We start from the raw sequence: 24,390 nt of genomic DNA, 5'->3' as shown, positions 1-24,390 counted from the left end.
GGTAAGGCTGGAAGTAATTGCCTCAAGATCATCCAGGAAACATCATGGTAGAGTGGGGATTTGAACCCAGGCATCCCTGCTTGGCCATGAAACCCACTGGGTGACCTTGAGCAAATCACATGCTCTCAGCCTCAGGGAAAGACAATGACAACCCTCCTCTGAATAAACCTTGCCAAGAAAACCCTGTGATAGGGTTGACATAAGTTAGAAATGACTTGAAGGCACACAACAACAACAACAACATCCAAGGAAATGGATGCAGATAACATTTATTTTAAACCTGTAGATGACGTTTTTCCCCTGGTGTGTTATCTGAACTTGGCACCACGTCATCCCAAATATGGGCATGTCCTTGCAACCTTATTCCTAATTAATCAAATGAGGGGGAAACTACCCCAACATTTGTGAAGAAACATTTCTGATACTGCCGTAATTCATCCACACTGCTCCAAGAACAGTTTAATATGTGCTCCCTCTTCCCAGATATCCCATTCCTTGTAGTTTAGGTATCAGACCTATCTCTCTGCACAGTCAGTCTTTTCACACATACATCAGTTCTTGGTAGTTGGCCTTGTTTGTCCTTTAGAATGAAGTTGATCTCTTAACTTCCAGCTGAGACCACACTTTAGCTGGTGACAGCTGTAATCTCAATTCTAGCTCCAAGAGCTTTTAAGGGGAATGCTTGGCCACCAACTGTTGTAAATACAAAGCTTATGTTGGAGTATTCTCTCCCCAGAGCAATAATGAGAGGAAGGGAACTGAATCTCTCATTGCAACTGTATGGCTCCCTGGAGCTCCAAAGTTTGTTTCTGTGCATAAGAATATTGCTAGTCTCTGCTGAACCCCTACAGAACAATTTATCCTGTTGCTACAACATACTGTCCTGTCCTGTCATCTCCAGCAAGTTCCAGTTTAAATGTGATGCTGATCATGGGCAGTTTGTCTGCCCATGGATTTATGTTCTATATATGTCCTGCTTTATTTCAATGCGCTTAATCCATGCACCAGTCTGTGTATCATGCCAACAATAAGGGTGGGAAAGAATTTTCTTGGGTTTGAAATCAAGATGAAATCATCTCTTTCATACCTCACATGACTCATTAAAAGACAAAGCACACCTTGTCTTTGAAATCTACACATTTTGAACACTTGTGGTATACTTTGGAGCTAGAAAAAAGTAAATACAAAACCTACACACCTTTTAAAAATGCAGAAGGCTAAAAATGCAGTAATTGAAATAATGAGCAAAGGTTCTTTTCAGTGGGGAAAAGCAATATAAAAATGAGTGCATAAAATGCAGAAACAATGCAGAAAAAAAGAGTTATAAATTCTGTTGTATGGAGAAAAATCACTCTCACAATCCAATAGGTATCAAGGGTGAGATGAGAACACAGGTGAGACCTAGACCAAGGCAAAGAAGGCAAAAGAAATGGAGACTTTCACGTGCCCTTTTAGTACCTACTAGCACATTCTAGTACCTACCAACAAGATTCCAAGGTCTCTATCATGCTGGCAAACCTTCTAGGTTCAGTGGCAGCACACATACTAGGAACCTTTATATGAGACAGTTATTGGATAGAACACCTCCTTTTGCATGTGCTTAACCTATGGTTCATACAAAGTCAGGGCTTCCAAAGTGAGTTTCTAGTCAAGCTCTGCTAGATTGTAATGTAGCACAAATGTGGACACTGACCTATAATTCCTCATCACTGCCCAGACTGATGGGTGCTGACTGGATGTGTCATTAAAACATATAAAGGGTGTGTTTGGCAGAATGCTGCCAAAGTTTCCAAAAGTGCTTTGGTCTTTTGATCTCAAGACCGCTCCAAGTTGGAGTTTTCTTGGCTTTTCCTGAGAGCAATGACCTGGTCAAAAGCTTTGGTTTGGTTAGGCCTCACCTGGAATATTGTGTCCATTTCTGGGCACCACAATTCAAAAAGAATTGGAAAACTGGAGTGTGTCCAAAGGAAGGCGAATAAAATGGTGAAGGGTCTGGAAACCATGTCCTGTGAGGAATGACTTAGGGAGCTGGGATGTTTTGCCTGGAGAAGAGACGGTTAAGAGGTGATATAATAGCCCTGTTTAAATATTTGAAGGGATGTCATACTGAGGAGAGAACAAGCTTGTTTTCAGCTGCTCCAGAGAACAGGACTCAGAACAATGGATGCAACCTACAGGGAAAGAGATACCAGCTCAACATTAGGAGGAACTTTCTGACAGTAAGGGTTGTTCAACAGTAGAATACACCCCCTCAGAGAGTGGTGGAGTCTCCCTCCTTGGAGATCTTTAAACAGAGGCTGGATGGCCATCTGTTGAGGATGCTATGATTTAGATCTCCTGCATGGCAGGGGGTTAGACTGGATGGCCCTTGTAGTCTCTTCCAACTCTACGATTCTACGGTTCTGTGATTCAAACAGTACATAAATAACTCACTCTGCAGTTACCCAGTTCCTCAGCAGAAAGAATTATGGTGCCACACTTCTTCCCTGGAATTCCTCTGCAAGAAGAAAGAAAAGATTTTCAGCAATTGGTAAGGAGATGGAGAGAAAAAGATGGCTTCAGAGACATTATCCAACCTACTCCCAATACAATATTATGTACATGATTGCATACATTTATTGGTTCTAGTCAGTGACTTCCACATCAGGGAGATGGTGAATCCATGTCAGGTTTTAGACAGTTTCCGAGCTTGAAACGTACTTGAAAAAGTGATTAGTTATAGGTCCCACAGTTTCGGATCTCCCCAAGGGCAGCAGTGTTCCTACCCAGGGCCGGCAAGAGCCTCCTGGCCACTGTTAACACCACCACCTCCTCCGCTGCCTAAGCAGCTCCCAGCTCTTTCATGGCAGCACTGACCCTCCACCCAGCTGCCTCCAAGGCCACTTGGGCCATTCCTGCTGAGGGAATCACTGCACCAAAGGACCCTGCAGGAGGCCTTCACCATGTGTTGCCGGTACTCCGATGCGGCGTCGGCTGAGGCGTCACCCCTGAGCAATGCAAGGAACCAGTGCTCACGTCACCTGGCTCCCCTTCCCAGCCCTGCCACCCACCGCTGCACACAGTCACACTCTCTCAGCTAGAAAGAGGGGGAGGAGGGGGAGGCAGAGGAGCGCAGTGGCCAGGCTCCCCGCTGCCATGGATGTGGGGTTGTCTTTCAGAGCCAAAGTCAGCCACCCTTCCCCTCCTGGAGCATGGGGGGTTGTGGAAATGACAGCCAGAGCATGCGCAGAAAAGTTATTTTTTGGGTGGCAATGGGGATTTGTCTGCCCCCATTTGATGATACAGTGCGAACTGGGCCCACTTTAATGTGGATTTAAATCCGTGTTGTGCTTGAGTATGACAGCAATTCTCAACAGACTTGCTTCTCTGTGATGCCAGCACTTTAGCCATTTTTGGGAGGGAGGCACATAGGCCCACATGTGAAAAAGTCCATAGAAAACTAGAGCTGTGACTGTACTTTTCTGTTCCTTTTTCTATCGGATTGTGATCATTTTCTATTTATTGTTATATTTCTGGGCAGGGAGGTGCATTAATGTTATCACTGTTCTGTAAAACTCCTTGGAAATTTGGCTACAGACAGACATATTTTAAATAAATTAAAATTGATTTAATTGAAAAAGTGAGTTCAGAGAATCAGCCACCATAGTAACAGAGTAACAGTGAACTAAAGTAGATGCTTCTGGCCAAAGTGTACCCCCAATTGAACTTGCACAGTTTCAGGCCAACTGCAGTATTTAGTTTAAGAGCACATGTATGCAGGACATTGAGGCGCCACAATTCAGAAAGGACATTGAGAAACTGGAGCGTGTCCAAAGGAGGGTGACAAAAATGGTGAAGGGTCTGGAAACCATGCCCTATGAGGAACGACTTAGGGAGCTGGGGATGTTTAGCCCGGAGAAAAGAAGGTTAAGAGGTGATATGATAGCCCTGTTTAAATATTTGAAAGGATGTCATGTTGAAGAGGGAGCAAGCTTGTTTGCTGCTGCTCCAGAGAACAGGACCCGGAACAATGGATGCAAGCTACAGGAAAAGAGATTCCACCTGAACATTAGGAGGAACTTCCTGACAGTAAGGGCTGTTCGACAGTGGAATGCACTCCCTCAGAGGGTGATAGAGTCTCCTTCCTTGGAGGTCTTTAAACAGAGGCTGGATGGCCATTTGTCAGGGATGCTTTGATTTGGATTTCCTGCATGGCAGGGGGTTGGACTGGATGGCCCTTGCGGTCTCTTCCAACTCTATGATTCTATGATTCTATGGCGGGTTACAAACCGCCACTTGGGACGTCCACAGGACATCCCATTTTAAAAAAGGGGCGTCTCTTCTAGACGCCCCTGGCTCTAATACGGACTCTGTTCATACAATATGGCACCGGCCGTTCCACACGGCTGGCGCCATCTTTACGTATAGGACGCTGTGCGTCTGAACATGTCGCGGCATCTGTGACATCGCGAATGCGCCCTTGGCGCCTCGCGACATCACAGAGGCGACGCTTAAAGAAGCTCCATTTTGGAGCTTCTTTTTCGGTCCGTGCGGGAGCCGCGCGGTGTGGTTGCTGCGGCTCCCACACAGAGCAAACGGCGGCGGCGGCAGACCACCTCAAAGCGGCGGTTTATAACCCACCTATGATTCTATGATTCTACAAGAGCTAGAATTTGCCCTAGAGCAAAAACAAAAGAAAGAGATTTATTTCAATTTTTGTTTTTCTTTCATCTTTTTTTATGATCTACATTTTTGGAAGGAAATTTTTAGTCAGCTTTGTGATTAACCATCATTCTGTCCATTCAGCTTCATAACCACAGGAGATCTGCCAGAGTAATAAGGTGTCAAACCAAATTCATCTTGCAAGCTAGATGACAAGTCTATTTGTTCTATGGGGTTTGTAATTAAGAGTAGGCAGTAGGCAACTGACATGACCTTTTCCAGGCCAGAAATGTAAATTACAAAAATTCATACACTACATCAAACACACTACCTAAAATATCATTTCAGTTCTCCAGCAACTCAAAGAAAGAACTAGCTTTCATAAAAAAACAGATTGAGCTGTAAAGGCAGAATCAACAAATAAAAAAAAGCACATTCAGGATGAAAGACACATCACAGTAGATAAATCCGTACATCTTCTGTTCTGTAGATGGCTTTCCATACAGTCTAAAACCAAAGTGCCATGGCTTTATCCTTCTGTACTCTGAATACCTGACCCTATTCCCTTTAGGTTGTGGGATTAAAAAGGCCTTTATGAACACAATCTTTCCATAGTTTGCATATGCCAAGTGTATCACCTAAATCATTTGCTATGGAGATAGGTTGGAACTTGTGGTATTTGCACATTACCTTTCAACCTGTACAGAATGGAGTGGAGTAGTGTACAAAGTCCTAGTTTGTTGTGGTGGTAATGGACTGAGACCATTTATTTGCCATGCACCTGGAGCAAACGGGGTTTGATTTTCTTTCTTTCTTTTTAAGCAGCCAACATGTGAAGATTTGTTGAATTATATGGACTGGAATCCTATCACTTATTTGGGAGTAAGTTCCATTGCTTAGTGGGATCTAAGATTGTGTGTAATTCAGCCTGGGAAAAATGTTTTAAGTGCTGCTACATGACTCAACTACATCCATTATCTGAATATTTGCTATCTACACCTCCTGATTGTATGTATCCTCTGTTATGTTTCTGCATAGCTGAATGTTTCAATGTCTTTCATGTCTTTTAAATTAAACAACAATCAGAGAATGGAGATAATGTAAGTGTGATGTTGAGAACAGGGTTTTGCATTTAGATCAGGGGTGGGAATCATGTGAATTTCCAAATGTTGCTGGATTGTAAACCTCACCAGCCCTGCATCATTGTTGTTGTGTGCCTTCAAGTTGTTTCCAGCTTATGAGGACTGAAAGGCAACCCTATCATGCGGTTTTCATGACAAGGTTTGTTCAGATGGGGGTTGCCTCTGCCTTCCTCTGCAGCTGAGAGAGTGTAACATAGCAGAGTAAAATTCCCTACCAGCATACTTGAGGGAGGCATTGAAGGCTGCCCTTTCTATCAGCTGTTTTCATGGATGCATAACAACAGTTGGGACTCCACTGGGTGCAGCATTGTCTCCCCAGCCCCTGGTCAGCTTGAGGGTGCTTTGGCTAATTTAGGATCCTCTTGGCCATAGAGCATCCTCTCCCCCTCCCATGTTTGTTCCCCTGTGGTGCTCAAGAGCAGCCAGAATAAGCCTGGACACACCCCCATTGCCAATAAAAGATAGAGAGATGCCAGCTGCTGCATATTAGGGCAGAGACCTTGTAGAAGGGGGCACTGAATACCTCCTGCTGCAAAAATTGTTCACTCACAGGTATAATTTCCAAGTATGTCTGTATATTTTACCAACATACAGTAACAATTTATCCTGTTTCTATGGTGAGGAATTCTGGGAGTTGTAGTCCCACAGCATCTGGTGAGCTTCATGAATCCCACTCCTGATTTAGAAAACCCATCTAGGAGACAAAACTATCTCTGAGCTTATGGTTTGGGATTGTTATGTATCTAGGAAAGAGAAGAAGCATGTTGGTGGGTGCCCCATCCGGTGCTTGCCATCTAGCATCTGAAACTATTTTGGCATTAATTCCCTTGGAAGTTACACAGGGATAATAGGACTTGCACTCTCTCCTCTTTCTTCCCTGCGATTACATGAAATCCAAAGCCATCTATTGTGACTATAAATGTGTAAGAATCATTGTGCATTCTGAACACTGAAAAGAAGAGCTAAAAATAATGGTCTGATCTTTACCATGTGCAAAGTCGGTATAAACATTTGAACTGTCATGGCTGTGACAGCACTGATGGAGACTTATGCCAACATTTTGTAGTATGCAAACTGCCTGGCAAAGCTGAAATGCAGAATTCCATTACAATCATGAAAGAACTACTTTGGTTCACTCTCCCTGTCAGTATCAGGCTTAGAGTGACATATATGAAGAGTTGTTTTGTTAGGGATGTGCCAACCATTTTGCAAGAAAAACTCCTCGTACAAGCTATATTGAATGTTTGCAGTGGGTGCAATGTGCCAAGTGAGTGCTGGATTTAGTAGTCATCTTTCTCCCACCCCTCTACATCTCTTGGTTCTTTAATACATAGTTCTCTGCTAATCAACTGTAAAAAAAATTTCAGGGTTACTACAAGAATAAGTAAGAGCAGGACTTACCCATTGGAGACAGATGGCATGGGCTTCCCAGTTTTTGAATGTAATGTAAATGCTCCCATCCTGGAATAAGAAAAGAAAGGAAAGGAAAAGTTTTTTCCTACTAATACCGCACTGTTCTGTTACAATTTTAGAGTGGGTGATTGTCTCCTTAGGTATCCTTACATCATTTTCTGTTCATTCTTGACCAAAAGATGATCAGAGTCGGAGCCTGAAAAAGTTGCTTTATTGGACTACAACCCCAGTATTTCACAAACAGCACAGCAGTGGCCAGGTTGGTTTTGGGATGCTGGAAAATTCTAGAAGTCATAGTCCAACAAAAGCAAGCCCAGATGATAGCCTGTGTTGATTTTAATCTCTTGTCTTCATATTATGTTATATATTCTGCCTGCCCCATTCTTGATGGCATTCTGACCACTTGAAAACTAATTTGTTCCATCAAATCTTTGCTCTGCTTGATGTTTTGAAATCATTACATTTAGCCCTCTCAATACTGCTGGTTTTTACCTGATCATTTTACCTGTGCCTATGACTTTAATGATAGACAGACAGACAGACAGACAGACAGACAGACAATCTTGGATATTTCAGTCTGAAATAATAAAAAAAGAATACAGGCAGTATGTGTTTGGTTATGACATATTGACCAGCATTTCTTTATGCAAATATGTTAACATGGAAGATACCAATACAAGGTAGTTCAGACAAAGCAAGCTTTACCCTGGCATCAGTCTGAGTTCACCAATGCTTATTCATCATGTGATGACAGCCATCAAGCAATTACTGAGATGTGTAGGAAGGAGTATGAAATGGCCCTCAAAGATCAAATATCAAAGTTAGAGATTTCAGACCACATCAAACATCAATGTTTTTCAGTTCACTGCAAACCACTGAGTGATGATACACAGAATAATGTACATGGATGTGCAAATTCACCCTTGAGCTTATAAAATCATTGCTAATAACTCTCAAGATAACCATTGCAGTTAACCCCAAATAATCCTGAAATATGAAGTCAGCTTCTTGGTACAGTATGTTGAAGCCACCTTGGGTTTTAGTCCAAATTTTAAGAAAGCTATCCAAGGTGTTGAACCTATGAGACTTATGGTTCAGCACCTTGGACAGATCTTTGAAATAATGCAATCTGGAGGGGATCCACCACCACTATCAACATAGAAGTCACTAGCCATTGAGCCAGAATGGTGTAGTGGTTTCAGTGCTGAACTGGCAATATGGGAGACCAGGTTTTAAATTCCTGCTCAGCCATGAAAACCCATTCTCTCAGACTCAGAAGTCGGCAATGGCAAACCCACTCTAAAAAAAACCATGCCATGAAACTCCATGATACCAAGAAATGACTTGAAGGCATACACCAACAACACTAGGCATCACTGACTAGGTCTCATTTCTTAAACCATCTTGAACTGCATGACAAAATCAGCAAGCTTCTAGCAGTGACGTTCCTGTGACAATGTCCCATAAACTGCAGACAACAGTTTCATCTTTGGGGTGGAAAACCTTCTCGTTGTTTTGGTCCAAAGGCCTGGTTTTTATTCATAAGCACTCACTCCACTGGATTCTCATTCCTTGAAAACACCCAACAGACTCCATGGGAAATCACATTCAAAGAGATAAAATCTTGACAGAATCTGCATGGTTGCCAACATTCAAGCACATCACGACCTTGACAAACATGCTGTCCTGGCTCTGGGATTTCACTGAGCAACTTCATACTTATGCACAGACTGGAGAGGGAGCATTATTGCAATGATGGAGTCTCTCTAAGTCCCTCCACTCATCTCCTTCAAAGAACAGTTATATCTTCTAAATTTCCACATTTTCCTTGGCTTGGTGCCATAACTACTGAGACAGTCACAAATCCCCTTCCTTCAGTGATACAGTTTCATTGACAGTATTTATAGAACCTGACTGAGGTTTGCTCCTCCTCTCACTGTATTCTCTGAAAGAGTAATTTAAGCCTTCTCTCCATGTATCTTGGCTCAGCTCTTTAATTGTGCTGGAAGACGCATCTGGAAAGTTGTGACTTCTACAGTCATTTCAGCTTTCCTTCAACCCTGAAAAGATATGTGTGACAAAGTTGCTCTTTGCTAGCACGAGGAAGGATGGAAATAGCATTGGTTAATGGAAAAGAAATATCTCACTGAATTAGTCTAGGTGCTGTTTCCTTTCAATGGCCAATTTCAGTGGTTCGACATGGACCAATAGTAGTTATGGATATCAGTATTTTTCAGTGGGAAGCAGAAACATTTTGACAGTACTGTTTTGCCACGACATGGTTAATTTCAGCTATTGGCCAAAGCTGGAGAGGGGAAGGAGTAGGGAAAGTGCAGTCTGTCACTGGTATGCAGACCCCAACTTTGTTTTTTAGGCCCTCAGCACACAAAATGCTCCAAATGCCTCTCAACACCCTCTAGGGAACATGGGGGCAATTTTGCCATATTTTTTTAGCCCTCCCTGGATTTTTTTTTAGGTTCATAGGAGGCTTTTGTAAAATGACCAGAAGTGACTTGAAACTTTATTTTTGGCTGGATGTAAGAAAGGCCTCCCCATGGCCTAAAACAATCCCAGGGCTTCTCAAAAGGTAGCAAGATTCCTCACAACATTGGTGGGGATGTGGGTGCAGGCCTCCAAGATTCCCTGGGTAGCCAATATAGTCCCCATCCTCTGACAGTGGTCCATCCCAGCCTAGAGTGATTACTTTAGCCCTGGTTTTATATAACCTCCCTTTCTTTCCTTCCCCCACTGTTGAGTTCCTTCTGCTTTCTTTCTTATGCAGCATCATTGAAGCCTTGGTCTATGATCCAAGAGGTTCTTCTTCTCAGTGTGTGTGGTCGTAGGCATGAAAAGGTAGTAGAGGGCTACTATGGGCCTCACATTTAACCAAACCATGGTTTAAGCTAAACAATGTTCCTTAAACTCAAGGGGACTGAGGTTAGTTGAAACAGGCCAAGATCAAGTTCTGGGTGATGTGATTTAAATCAGTCATGGGAACTATGGATGGTTTTAAAAGGGAAGTGAAAACTTCTAATATCCTAGTGGCATCAGAAGGAATGGCATATCGCTGTCTGGGGTATTGCCTCAAAAGGCCCAACTGGGACTTGATGGTGGATGATTTGAACCCAGGACCTGAGATTCTTCACCCTTGCAATGAACTATAGTTTAGCTTTATATGCAAGAATGCCCTGTTTCTTTCTTTATGGAGCAGGTTCTTCCACCAGTTCCTGTAGATCTCAAGGTCCCTGTGTAAGCCAAGAGTGTCTGAACCTTATGACTGGCAGTCTGTTTGTGTACCATGTATTCCTATATCCTTTTCTACTTAAAGGGCCCAAAATGAGTCCCATAGATTACAAACCTGAGCTTCTTTACTCCTCTTTTTGTCAAGAGAGGGGGAAACATCATGCTTTGGCCAAATTCTAAGGGCTATAACCTGCTTTCACTGCCTGTGCTACTGTTCCTGTGTCACTTCCTACTTCAAAGGAGAGCTAGGAATATTTTCTGAGGCTCAGAAAGCCTTCATGGCTATAAGGCAGCAGTCTTGTATTCAGATTTTTGTGGCCACTGTGTCAACTAGAGTAATGGGAGAAGGCAAAGGAGCAGCAATGACTGATCTCCCCAGCTGCAGCTACTGACAGTGAAGAGCAGTAACCTTTCTCCTGAGCAGCTGGAGACAGCATGGATTAGCAAATTGCAGAGTCAGAGGACATGGTTTTGGCAGAAGCCATTTCCTTGCCCCCAGAGTGGAGAATTTATCCAGCACTTGTCATCGACTAGCAGAGCTCAGTCTGATCTGCCCTCAGTACCACGGAAGCAGCTATTAGTATAATATATGTCTGTCTACTGAGCATGTGCAAGGTGCCCTTGTGATCTCTTCCAACTGATTCTATAATTCTATGATTCTAAACGGTGATCAGTCTCACCATACTCTTTTATGCTAAAATCTGGGGTTAGCAGGAATTAAAAATTATATATGTGTTCCTGCCAGAGCTGGGAAAAGTTTCTTTTCTCATTGGAAAATTCTACAACTGCCAGAAAGATAAGCAGAAAATGATGCAAGAGGACTTGGAGTGGTCAAATTGAACGAAAAATATGTTTTCCCAATTCTGGTTGTTTTAAACATATACATCGAGTAGAAACCAACATGTGAGCTGCCCATGCAGGATCAGGATGTGGAAAGAGCACCACTTAGGACCAAATCAGGCCCAGGGAAGAAGCAGGATGAGGTCCTAAAACACCATGTGAGACAGGCAGGCAAATGGAGAAAACTAGGAAGAAATTCAGAAGAGGCAGCAACTTTGGGAGACAGGGGTTTGCGGAAAATACAGGGCAAATACAGGATAGCAGAATTTAATATGAAGCAGTTCCACGTTCCCTATTTCCAAATGACTGGTAAATCTGCTTTTCCTGCTTCCCTTTTTAGGGACCCCAGGGAAGCTGAATCCAGTAAAACACAGTATCAGGTTATTCCCCTGTTTTAATAATAGTTTGTGAGCTTGCTCCATCTTTCTTCAACGTCAGTGCCAGGTCATGCAGCCACACATATGAACAGGTCCAGAGAGGCCCTAGTAAGGTCTTCTATGACATAGCCTCATCAGGACAATGATGCCTGCAATTAAGTCCTCTGTGTTTTGCAAAAGTTGAGAAACTTTCACTGTACTTGCTATGAGAATCAGACATGGTTTTGAGGCACCACTTATGGAACCTGAGCTAGAATCAGAAAATGAGGAAGTGATCTAGAGCCAATCCTTTGCCTCCTTTGGATTTGTACTGCTTGCATACCTGAGAAGGTGCATGATGTGGCAATGCTAGCATCTGAACTTTGCTTCCAGGGCCTCATCAGGTAAAACAAGACCTAAAACAGGGGTGGCTAAATTACAGCCCTGGGACCACATGTGGTTCTAAACCTGTTTTTGTGACATTTATCTGCCTCAAATTCCCCAGATTACTCTTTTTCTGCCCCCCCCCTTTTCTGGCACTTTTAAATTGGTCTTGTGCACGTGTGCGTGTGCACACATACACACACACAGAACATAAGTCCTAATTGTAAGAGGCACAGGAGTGACACTCTTACTTTGCCCTTTCCTACAGGCGTACTTTCTTTTTCATCTCCTCAGTCCTGACCCAGCTTTGAAAAGCCAAAAAAAGGGATCACACCTGGCACTTCCTTCCCCCAGTGGGAGGAAACAAATGCTAAGTGGGCTCTCCAGCCAACTGTGCCAGTCCCTAGACAAAAAGAACTCACTCTCTGCATCTGGCTACCTGAATAGGAACATATTCCACACATTTTGTCCATCATAAAGGTACTAATGTGAGATCAGCTTTATGACGGAAAGGTTTCTACATGCCATATCACTCTACAGTTGCCTTGGCATGTGCTGATCTTTTCCCTTGAAAAATGACCCTCTTCTTGGATCAAAGGGGCTCATCCACTGTGTAGGGCAGGCAAGTCTTTAACCAGGGACTGAGAAATGTGGCTGGGGTTATGAAAAATTAAAGGAAAATGGAAACTGAGACTCCAGTGACAAATGGCTACTGTGCAAGGAAATTAGGCTGAGTCCAATGTGCATGTGTGAGGGAGGGAGGGAGGGGGATGGCTAAGAAAGGAGAATTCATTTCTCTGTTATTTTAGAAGCTCAACATACATATATACACACAGAGGGTAGTAATCCCATGAATCAGAACCCAGCAAACTTGAAAACTAATCTTGAATTAGCTTAGCTGGAAACAGTGCTTAAGAAACTGGCTTGCTACAGTGACACTGTTTTGCTAGCATGGGATGTTGGAATAACCACAAAAGAGAAGCACAGTTCTGCTAGAAACAGTTTTAAAAAACAAAACAAAAAAACCCCTCCTTTCCTGTATGCTGTTCCCACTTCTTCATGTCTGATACCTTTGCTGGAGATAATATATCCTAGGTGTGAAGAAAGGACAGTTAGAACAGCTACCAATTGCAATAATAAGCAAAAGATCCCACAGCTGCATTTTTCAGTTTTGTCCATTTTACCAATACACACAAAAGTAGTATTGAAAATGCCAATATCACTCCAATAGTGCCCCCCCCCCAAATATTGTTCTTTTGTGGTGATGAGATTTCCATATTTAATTAGGTAAGTCAGGAGTTGCATCCTTACTCCATAGATGTATAATGCCTTTATTAAATTAACCAAAAGATCATAAAAATCTGTACAGACTTTAAGATCTTTAGATCTCTCAATTGGCAAGGATGTTTCAAAAAGCTAGTGGTGGAATCAGGAGGAAGTGACAGGAGGTTGAAGTCCTGGCATCAGCATAATGACTTGCAAAGGAGTAAGGAAAGAAAAGTCTGCAGAACTTGGAACAGGTGCTTTTGGGGGAATACAACTCCCAACACCTCACCCCCAGCCAAGGAGGCAAGCATTCAAATTAAGCTGTAGCATGTGGGGGGGGGGGGGGGGGAGGCACAGCACAGCCAATAGTAAGGGATGATGAGAATTGTAGTCCAGAAATATTTGGAAGGCCCATATAGTCTCAATCCATGTGGGTGAGATGATGGTTTTAGATTTCATCTAGAAAAATTGCTATGAATCCTGGTAATAAAAAAAAAGAAGGAAAGCATATTATCCATCTGTTAACTCAGAACTACCTTCACTCTGGGCAAAGTGCACTGTCTTTCATTGCCACTTTCACTGAAGCTGTTCACCAGCCTAGGAGGCTACAAACTGATGTTCAAAACACAGAGGCCAATTATGTTTTGCTATCTCTTGGGAGCTGGTTATTCCCAGGGCACCTGCTCCTCTAACTATCAGTGCCAAATCACAGACTAGGAGATAAAAACACAAAGCGCTGTGTCAGCAGCAGCTTCTCCATCTACCATTTCAAAACACGCCAGATACCTGAGGGGGAAACACACACAAGAACACAAGCTTTGTAGTTGTGCTTGAAAGACCTGTTCACACCACCAGGAGATCCAAACAGAGCAAAAATTGTGCTGATGCAGGGGTACATCTTTCACTCCCCTCTGTGTTTGTTATTAAATCAGTACAGTTGCTGCTTTGCAGTGAGCTCCCTGACAGCTCATCATTTCTTGTCTGTTGCAGTGTCCATATTGAACACAAGATGATTTTGCAGTGAACAAGGACAACCCAAGACATTTTGCTGCCTGAGCCAAAGAACAAGACAGCACCCCATTTCTTTTCTTTCATGTACAAAAGCTGACTGGACTGGCATTTGACTCTTTCCTCAACAGTGATGATGGGACAGCATCTTCCATAGCACCTCAGTTATGGGACATAGAGCGTACAGTTGTCTTCCCTCAACACTGTGTGGCTAACTTCTAGTACCTGCCCCCTGAAACAGCAGCCAACCCTGCTTAATAGAAGGGGTGACCTTAACTATAACCTAGGAAGGAAGAAAAGAAAGAAGGAATTACCCAGTATCTTCTGAAATGGGCAGAGGCTGTATCAATAAATTGCTCCTATGATGAACTTTGCAAAATAGCAGGCACTTTGGGCCTAGTCAGATATTGCTTCTGAGCTATAGCAGCCATAACATCTGGCTTTGGGAGGTGGTTGGCAGCCATGGTCGCTTGTCTTCCTGCCCTCCTGAAGTGCAGGGCTCCTGTGTAAATGTCCACATAGCAGCGAATGGGGAGGAGCAGTGATTGTGGCTACTAACACCTTCCTGAAGCCAGCTGCTCTGTGCTCATTCTCACCCTTCCTCCTGGATGGTGGCATTTGGCAGTGCAGAAAACAGATCATGTCAGTATAGATTAAGAAATGATGCCAAAACAGTATGCTTCCATTCTTAATCCAGTGGAATGTGGCAAGACAGCAGGCTGGTGTGATAAAGCCCCTTGAGTATGACCAAACTTTTTGAAGTAACATGAAGGTTGCCATGCTCCACTTCCAAAAGGCCTCCATCCTGCAAATGAATGGGTTTTGACTCATGGGAATATAAATCCTTCTCACAGTAATGAGTTTTCCACCCTGCAATAACAACTGAAGCTTTGTCCAATTCCCCCTCTGCAGCCCAATGAAAGGCCCTCAGAATGTATTTCTTGATTGGTTTACAGCATTTATGCTCCCCTCTCTAGTCCAAGGGAGGGCTTACAAATAATTATTTCGACAATTCCTACTCTCAGACTTACAATCTAAGAACCAGAGAATTCTGTTCAACAGTTCAGGGAGGGCTCCTGGCATTCCTGACAGGATTCAATGGACTGCAGCGGGGATGTGGTCAAGGAAAGAAAAAAATAAAAAGCTTCACAAGTGTTTCTGTTCCAATGCACAAAAAATATAAATATCATTTTCATATTATTTCCATAGTGAGTGCTGGGGGCACTTTGCCTTGGAGTTCACCTAAAGCAGACCTTGGATGTCATTTATTATTTGTGAGGAGCCAGCATGATTTGAGTGTTGAACTATGACTCTGGAGATCAGAGTTTGATTCCCTGCTTAGCCGTAGAAACCAACTGGGGTGAACTACATTCTCTTTGCCCCAGAAAACTCTGTGATAGGTTTGTGATAAGTCTGAAATGACTTGAAGACACACAAATACAACAATTATTTATAATTTGTAATTCTCTTTTTCTCCTCCAGCAATGGGGGGAAATAGAGTGATAGATAAGATTCTATCTACTCATATATTTTTTGGCATAACTGTAACTCTGTTAATTTTATATTGGGAGGGGGGCCTCAAAATGGAGGATGAAGAATATCACATGTTTGAAGTGCTGCCTTGTGTCGCTGCCTTGCACTCTGTTGCAGTCACTGCAATGGAGGATGTGATTTATACTGCCGGGCAGTGGTTCATAGCATTCAGATTCTTTAAAATGTAGCTCATCAGCAGTGAGTGGCTTCCATGTTAATGGAATGGTCAGTGAATGTTGAATCTATTTCAGAGTAGGGCTCAGAACACTGAACCCCACTTTCAAGGTTCACAGAACAATCCACTGTTATGGATTAGCCACTTCTGAAAATGGGGGAAAGAAAGAGTTACTTTTTTAAAATTATAGCAATAGCTAACTAAGGCCCTATATTTGGGCCTTAGAACTATAAATGTAAATAATTATTTCTGAAGGTAACCTTCAAGCTCTGGAAAAAGATGTTAGTTATTCTGCAAGAGAAGAAGCCTTGAGCCATCTCCTAAAAAACCCAGACAGAAATTCCTTAGTAAAAAGGTTGATTTCTTTGCATCACACTGGAGCATAACCACTTTTACACCTTTCCTCTCTTTGCATGTGTGTGTGTTTGGCTTTTATCTAGAGCTGCGTTATCTGCTTTGGGATTGGAAAAGCATCTCTTGAAAGTTTAGCTTCTACTTAGAGTTGTCAGAATCCAAGCCACTATGTCTGGGTCTCATTTCTCTATCTATAGAATGGGAATAACAGGGTCCCCTTAAGACAGAAACACAAATGAGGACTGTAAAAGTGTTTTGCACATCAGAAAAGCTGCACACGGCATAAATAATTATTAGAAATCTGCCTCCTTTTATGTTTCTTTACACCCAAGCAGGATTGGCACTTTATACCTGCTGCTTCTCTAAGGAGAAAGCATGGGGTTCCGTCTTATTTCCAATGGCAATGATAATTAATTTCGCAGTGGGTTTCCGTAATGCCCCCATCCACTTGTACTTACTGCCTTCCTCTTTGCATTCACCCTCCCATGGTGTTTTTGAATTAATAAGCAGCTTTTGCAAAGACGGAAGAGTGAATCTTTCTTTTCTCTCACTCTTTCTATCTTCAGTTCCAATTATGGATAGCAATTGAGAGAGGATCCTTAGCACCTGCTGCCTTCCTAGGGCTCTGGGACTGTTCTCTTCAACAATGAGGAGAGTTGCTGCTGCTGGGATTTAGAAGCTGCAATGCTATGGCTGCAATTGCTTCTCAGTGCAAATTAAGTGAGGAGGGATCCAGCACAATACAGCAGGTCCACCCCACCCCAACCTAATAGCCACATTCTCTTATTTTTTCTCTCTTTCCTACCTTTCCTTCAAGATCAAGGCAGCACACATAATTCTCTCCTCCTCTTCCACTGCCACACTTGAACTTCACAACAACTTCCTAGGTGGCTGAGCCCCCTTTGTTATTACACAATTATACTACTCTGATTCCACTTGAATTGCCACACATGCATCCTGTGGAAACCTGAGATTTATATTTGGAGGACTGCGCCAAAGGAAAAACACAATCAAGTGAAGACTCATTTTCTTTTTAATCACTGCAGCACAGGGATATTAACATCATCCATAATGCTAGATAGCTGATAAAGGGTGCCTTTGAGTCTTGGAAACTTTTTGAACCTTTCTTCTATGTGTGTGTGTGTGTGTGTGTGCGTGCTCAGGCACATGCAGATATGCACATGTGTGTGAGAGTGTGTATAGCCTCTTTTCAAATTTTCAAATATTTGTTACAGAACAAATACAATATTTTATGTCCCTGTTCCTGTGTGGCTGTAATACTTTTACATGTGTCTTTATTGAATTTCACATTATTGGTTTTTAGGTCCAGCTCTCTGATTTCTCAAAATTGCTTTCAGTGTCGATTCTGTCAACTAAATAGAATTGCAGCCACTCCCAGCTTTACACATTCTTCAGGGTTTAATGGTCTCTAGCTATACCAGCATTCCAACGTAACAGTGACCCATGGTTTATCATTATAAGAAGACCTTTCAAAGTAATTTTGGGTTTAGGAACAGCCCACCTCCCTCTTCAATGTTTCACATTTGCCAAAAATAATTGGACTTTCCCCCGAGGCACACATCTCTATGAGCTTTATTGCATTGGCTCCTTCCGTTCCGTTCTGAGCACGGAACGGAAGGAGCAGGGACGAGTGCGGAACGAGTGGGGGACGGGTTTTACCACACGCACCCGTCCCTCATTCGTTCCATTCCCCCTCTCTTCCATTCTTAATCCGTTCCAGAGGGGGAAATTTTTGAGAACTGTTCTGAACAGTTCTCAAAAAGCGTTCCCTCTGGAACGGAATGGGCAGGGAAGAGAGGGGGAACGGAACGAGTGAGGGACGGGTGTGTGCGGTAAAATCTGTCCCCCACTTGTTTCCGTTTCCTGCCGGGCTGGGCTGAGAACCCGGTGCAATAAAGCTCTATGTCTTCAAGATCACAGGAGGAAAAATAAAGTTTCAATCATATAGTTAGAATAAACTCACTGAAACAATTGCATTTATCTATGTGTTCACTCACCAGTCAATAATTTATTCAAAGTATTCTAATTAGGCCTAAACTACAGATTTAAAGCATTACTAAAATCTAAGTTTTACACATATTCTGTTGGTCTGTTTTGGACTTTCCAGTAAATGTATTTAGAACTGGAAGCTAAACAAAATATAATGCTTCCTCTTCTATGTATGCAAGCAAAACTTATTTCATGTCATGTATTAATGAAAATTTTGCATTTTCTCACTCATCACTGAATACTGCCAGTGTGCGACCAAAGCCAACAACCCTGCACTGTGACATCACAGCACACACTATGTTCTGCTAGACATTTTGGCTGTGATCCTATTTAATACCTAATTCCAAGAGAGCAACAGCAGCCAACCAGACAATGGGACAAAAAGAGCTCTCCTAGCAAGCGCAAACATAGAAATACATCCCAGCCCATCAAGGGCTGTCTGCATCAGACAGGGTAGAGTTGTGCCCAGAACAGCTAGGTGAAAAACTTTGTCCAAGACCTATCCAGTATTTCAACTGGTGTAACCTCCAGATACACCAGTGTAATTCAACAAAAGGATTCCATCCTATGGTAGACAGGCAGACAAGCAGGAAGCTAGGTACCTGGCTAGTTTTCTGTTAGCAAGAAGAGACACTTGGTGTACCAACTAAGCCAGGCCAGGCATTTAATCTGTATATTTGCAAGATCCACCAGAATTCATCTTAATAAGGCATTGTGACCCTGCTAGAACTTCACCAGATGAGACAACATGAACTGCAAAAGGAAAGGTTAGAAGCACAGTGAAAACAAAACAAAGCTTCAAAGAGTAGTCTTTGGAACAAAGACAAACATTGATCAACACACTGTTCAGGACTGCTGTGGCATTTGAGGCACTGACTGGCATCATAAAAGAAAACAAAAGAAAAATAAAATTAGTCTTGCAGGGGTGAGATGCACAAAATTTCCTCACCACCAAAGCCTCAAAACGTAAACCTCCAGGAAGGATGCACATGGTATCAGTTTCACTTAATTTAATAAGGTGCCGCAAAATACATGCTGCTGGTTATCTAGTCACTTCAAATCTGAGCTATGCTAATATGTCTTGCTGCCAACCTGTATCTAGCTAGTATAATTACCTTCCTAGCAAGTAGAAATTTGCTATAGAGTGGAGCAGTTATAGGTGATGACTGAGATAGACCTCAATTGAATTGCCAAAGTTCAGAATCCAGTCTTGGCTTCTCTATGACTGAGACAGTGAATCCACCTTGGGTTTTAGTTTAAACCTTAAAGGAGATTCCAAGACATTGAATACTACCTCCCAAATATGTCCAGCACTTTTGGTATCTCTTTTAAAGTTCAAATTAACACCTAGAACAGATTTGTTGTTATTGTTAGCTACCCTCAAGTCAACTCCGACTCATGGAGACCCTGTGGATGAGGCACCTCCAAGACTCCCTACTGCTCCACTAACATGGAAGCCATGAATGAGTACTGCTTGAATCAATAAACTAATGTATACAACAAATGTGAAGAGTCTTTCAGTCTTCTTTGACATCCCTGGCATTATATTACTGTGTGTGTTAGGTGGGAAGGAAAATGAAGGGCTCCCAAACTCAGCACCTCAAGCAAGCTACAATTTGTGAGTTACTCTGAATGGAACCATGATTATCAAACTGGTGTAGAATTCAGATAATTTGTAGCATGCAGGTCTTGTTCTTGTGTTTTTCATTTAAACTGAGAGATCCAGGAAGAATGCCTCTGCTGTTTGTCAGAATCTGTGTGTTACTGCAGCAATAGCCACAGCCCTGGCTAGCATTTTTATTCTCTCAAGTTTAAACCAACAGATTTCTTAGATGGGAATATGGTTTCTCTGATCCCTTTGCTATCAGTCTGTAACAGCTCACTACATTCTGGTTCAATATCTTTAGAACACACACAGCAAAATTTAGCCAAGTTGCCCACAGCTTAAATCCTGCCAACCACCACAGGGCAGCTATCGCTGGCATGCAGGCCCTCAGCATCTGTATGGGCTGGGCACTCACATCAAAGGCTTCTCAAGGCGACTTCCTGGTGACCCAACAATCTCACCAAGTGTGCAGAATGTCTGGCCGAGGAAATCCTGATGAAGGAAATTAATACCATTACGTGAAAATTACACAAGTTCATCTTGTTTTTTTCCTGTCCTGGTCCCTGTGGAGACTAGAGTTGAGAGGTTATCAACAGGTTATTAAAACTATGAGAGATGTTTGGTGTGGAAATCATGTGAATGTCCAGATGTGGTTGGACTAAAAGTACCAACAGCCTTTTGTAGAAAAGCCAATTGTGTGCAATGCTGGGAGTTGTAGAACAACAACATTTGGAAAGTTGCATAATTTTCACCCTTGGTCTAAACCCAGCATCAGTCTTATTTAAAGTAGACCCATTAGGAATGTATGAATCTACCCTGTACAATATTAGACAACTGGTCCATATAGATCAGTACTGTCAATTCTGGCAGCAGCTGCCAAGTGTTTTAGGAAGGATTCTTTCCTCACCCTCTCAGGACATGCTTGGGATTTACTCATGGTAAAAAATTCAGGGCTTGTCTACATGGATGAAAAACACCATACTCACCACAAAGCCAGTGCTGGCAGTCCTGATGCTGTATGGCTACTTCTGGGAAAGATCCATGTTTTTTTCTGCCCTTAATCTGACTTGGCTCTGAATTAAGAAAGCCAAGAAGAATCCTGCCATTTCCTGGAAACCCTGGAGTGAACTCAGGTTCTTTTGGCATGTAGACAGCTGGGATGGGTTTGATTCAGCCCAGTCCACTTGTCCACATGCCAAGAGCTGCACCACCACCCTTCCCTGTGTTGAGCAGCTCAAGGAAAGAGGATAGCCTGGTTTTGGAGCTGGATCCACTTCTCCTCATGGGCTGGAGCTCTTCACAAAGCTTGCCCAATGTGTCACCACTTCTGCTGGGGACAGAAATGGGTGCCCAGATATGTGATCAACAAGGAGTCCAAGTTTCCATTTCTATCCTCAGCAGCAGTGGTGTCACTGGGGGTGTGTGGGGGTTCATGCCGCACTGGGTAACACCCAGAAGGGGGGTTGACACCCAGTTGGCCCCCCCGCCCCATGGGCACTGCCCACGACCCCATGGACACTGTGCAGGCCCCCTCAGGCAATGCCCAGGCCTGCACAAATGCTCCTTGGGGGCTGCACAGGTGCTTCTTGGGTCTGCACAGGTGCCCCTTGGGCCCATGCTGTTGTGACTCTGGCCTGCACAGATGCACTCACTCTTTTGGCCCAAATGAGTGCATCTCCGGCCACGCAGGTGTTCTTTTGGCCCTGTGGAGATGTGCTTCAGGCCCACACTGCCACTCCCATGCTCCCCCACTCCCAGAAGTCCCACTAGAAGTCCTGCCACTCAGGAAGTCCCACTCCTGCACCGGGTCACACCTGGTGCAGGATCACCACTGCTGAGCAGAAGTGGTGGCATGCCAGGCAGACTTTACACAGCTTCTGCCTGTGATGAAGTGCCAATAGCAGCTCTGAAAACAGGGGACAGGCCAGTGGGACTGATGCTGTATTAGCCTGGCTGGCCTATTTGCCCAATGATCCAGCCTGGTGCATGTGATCAGATTAAGAGGCCAGGCTGGGCATAATGCTCTGATATAGATATTCCCTCAGCCTCCCTGTGGACATTTTTCATTTCAGTCAAAAGGATGTCTAAAATATAATAATTATAAAGGATAGCAATATTTAGGATAACAAATGAATAGGAATACAAAAGTGCAGACCAAAATAGAATACCATAATTTACAACCAAAATATACATAGAGCACTAATATTATGAATATAGCAGGGAAATCAAACTACAAAAAATGCTATCTCAGACAAAAGAAGTAAGTGAAAGTAAATAAACTTTATAATAATATACAAACATTCAAAGTCTAATGTAGGTTTTCTAAGAACAAATACACTCCAGCTGTAAAACTATTTACTTTTTTTTACTACCCTTATTTTTTTAATTCCGAGAATATGGACCATACTTCAAAATATATATTTTGTCCTCAGCATATCTATTTTGAAAAATGGTCCATATTATTATCTGAGGTAAAAAAAAAAAAAGCAAAATAATCTCATGCTTTTCTAGTACCATTCATAAAATCACCAAGCCTTTATCCATTCTACATAAGTATTTTCTACAGACATTATTGGACAAGCATGAAATTAAAGGGAAGGGGCTCTCATGCTACACATTAAGTTAAGAACTGGGTCATACCATGCAGCCCTATTCCCATGTAGAATTCTAATCTGCAATGTAGAAAGAATACAGGAACATAAGAAGCTGCCTTAGGCAGAGTCAGACCAGTAGTTCCTCTAGCCCAGACCAGACCAGACCAGGCTGGCTGTTAAGAAAGACAATAATTCTTCCTACTAGTGATGTGGTCACCCTCTCTTCCACGGGCTGTACTTCTATGGTCCATGACTAGACAGTAGAGAAACAGTATGTAAGGATGCAATTGTAGGCACGTTTTCCAGGGAGTAACCCTCACTGAACCTAGTTGGCCGTATATCTGTACAGACAGATGTAGGATTGTCCTCATTAAGAACCATTAAGGAGCAATAATATTAGAACCAATAATAATAATAATAATAATAGCAGAGTAGCAATATTATTAGTGAAGCACATGACAAACTAGGAACTGCACAGAATGTCGCATATCTTGGCTTTAGCCAGTGGACATACCATCTGATCTAGATTTTTAAAATGACTAAGGAGGAATATATGGACAAATTAGAGATGAAAAATAAGCATGAGCAAGGGAATAAATACATTTGGAGACAAGTAACAGGATCCTAAATTGAATGAAATAAGGAAATGGTAACTCAATAAGAGAAATCAAAAGTAGGAAATATGATCATGTTTGCATGCAATCAAAATCAGTTATGCAATAAAACAGAAATGCTGGGTGGGGAAAGAGAAGAGTGTTTTTAAAACTTTTGCAATGAGTGGAACAATGTTTTAAGGACTAAGATAAAATACTGGATTTTAGTGATATTGCACAAGTTTGGAGAAAGAGCATCACTCAGCAGTCATGGTTTGCATGCAGGTCAAGACTTATCCTTAGCATCTCTCATTAAGAATGGATTTTAAAGCAAGTTATTGGAAAGATCTTTGACTTAGATCCTGGACAACAATAGCCTTCAAAAAAAATAATACTAAGTTCAAAGCATAAATAGTCTGACCCTGTATAAGGCAGCATCTTATGTATGCAGAGAAAAAGCAGGGGGGGGGGGGGGATAGGAAGCTCAAAGAGTAATTATCTGGAAAATATAAGAATCACACAAAGAAGCATGGAATGTGCACTTAACTTACATGTTTTGACAGGTCAGGGCTCTTGGAGTCCACATCATATCTGCAGGGAAAGAAAAGCAGAAGTCATTCATCATAGTTTAGCCTTGTAGAATCTGGACATTTCCCCCTCTGCACAATCTGAGTAGCACCTAAGAACAGGGAGCCCTTTGCAAATTCTGTGAAGAAGGCTCATTTTAAGGTTACTCAAGGGTACAAGAGCAGATCTGCTTATTCTCTGTGTGGTTCCTGTGGTTTGCCTCTGGAGACCAACACACTGACCTGTTTTCTTCATCCATTACTTAAAACAAGGAATAGAGGTCAGGTTAGAACACACAGGACAAGAAGATTGAAAGGTGCCCCAATGTTTTCAAAGCTCCAATGAAACTGGAGTGTGGAAAATGATTAAGTGGGGCAGCATCCTATAGTGGTTTGAGTGTTGGACTATGACTCCAGACTAGACCAGGGTTTGATTCTCAATTTGACCATAAAACCCATTGGTTGACCTGGGGCAAGTCACATGCTCTCTCAGCCTCAGAGAAAGGCAATGGCAAACGTCCTCTGATCAAGTCTTGCAAAGAAAACCCCAAGAAAACCTTTGGGTCACCATCAGTCAGAAACGGTTGAAGGCACACCACCATCACCACCACCACAACAAATGGTCTTTGATTCTATATGTCAAACATCAGACAAGAGCTGGAATAA

At 42.6% G+C, this 24,390-nt stretch overlaps 1 protein-coding gene across 2 annotated transcripts in view; it reads right to left on the bottom strand.

Moving 5' to 3' along the window:
- The window catches only part of LOC149316118 (copine-5), a 197,545-nt gene that overhangs the window by 92,951 nt on the left and 80,204 nt on the right, over positions 1 to 24,390 (bottom strand). For both annotated transcript variants that reach the window (XM_089514838.1, XM_089514839.1), the window contains 4 exons: positions 23,710 to 23,749; positions 20,387 to 20,463; positions 7,185 to 7,244; positions 2,434 to 2,497 (listed from right to left, as the gene is read on the bottom strand). In XM_089514838.1, the coding sequence (XP_089370964.1) occupies positions 2,434 to 2,497; positions 7,185 to 7,244; positions 20,387 to 20,463; positions 23,710 to 23,749 (241 nt within the window). The remainder of the gene's footprint in view (positions 1 to 2,433; positions 2,498 to 7,184; positions 7,245 to 20,386; positions 20,464 to 23,709; positions 23,750 to 24,390) is intronic.

Source organism: Sceloporus occidentalis, unplaced genomic scaffold, assembly GCF_023333645.1.
Source record: "Sceloporus occidentalis isolate IW3139 unplaced genomic scaffold, rSceOcc1.0.p SCAF_3, whole genome shotgun sequence".
NCBI classification, from domain to species: domain Eukaryota; kingdom Metazoa; phylum Chordata; class Lepidosauria; order Squamata; family Phrynosomatidae; genus Sceloporus; species Sceloporus occidentalis.
The sequence above is the reverse complement of the archived record's forward strand: the minus strand, read 5'-3'. Positions and strand labels throughout refer to the sequence as shown.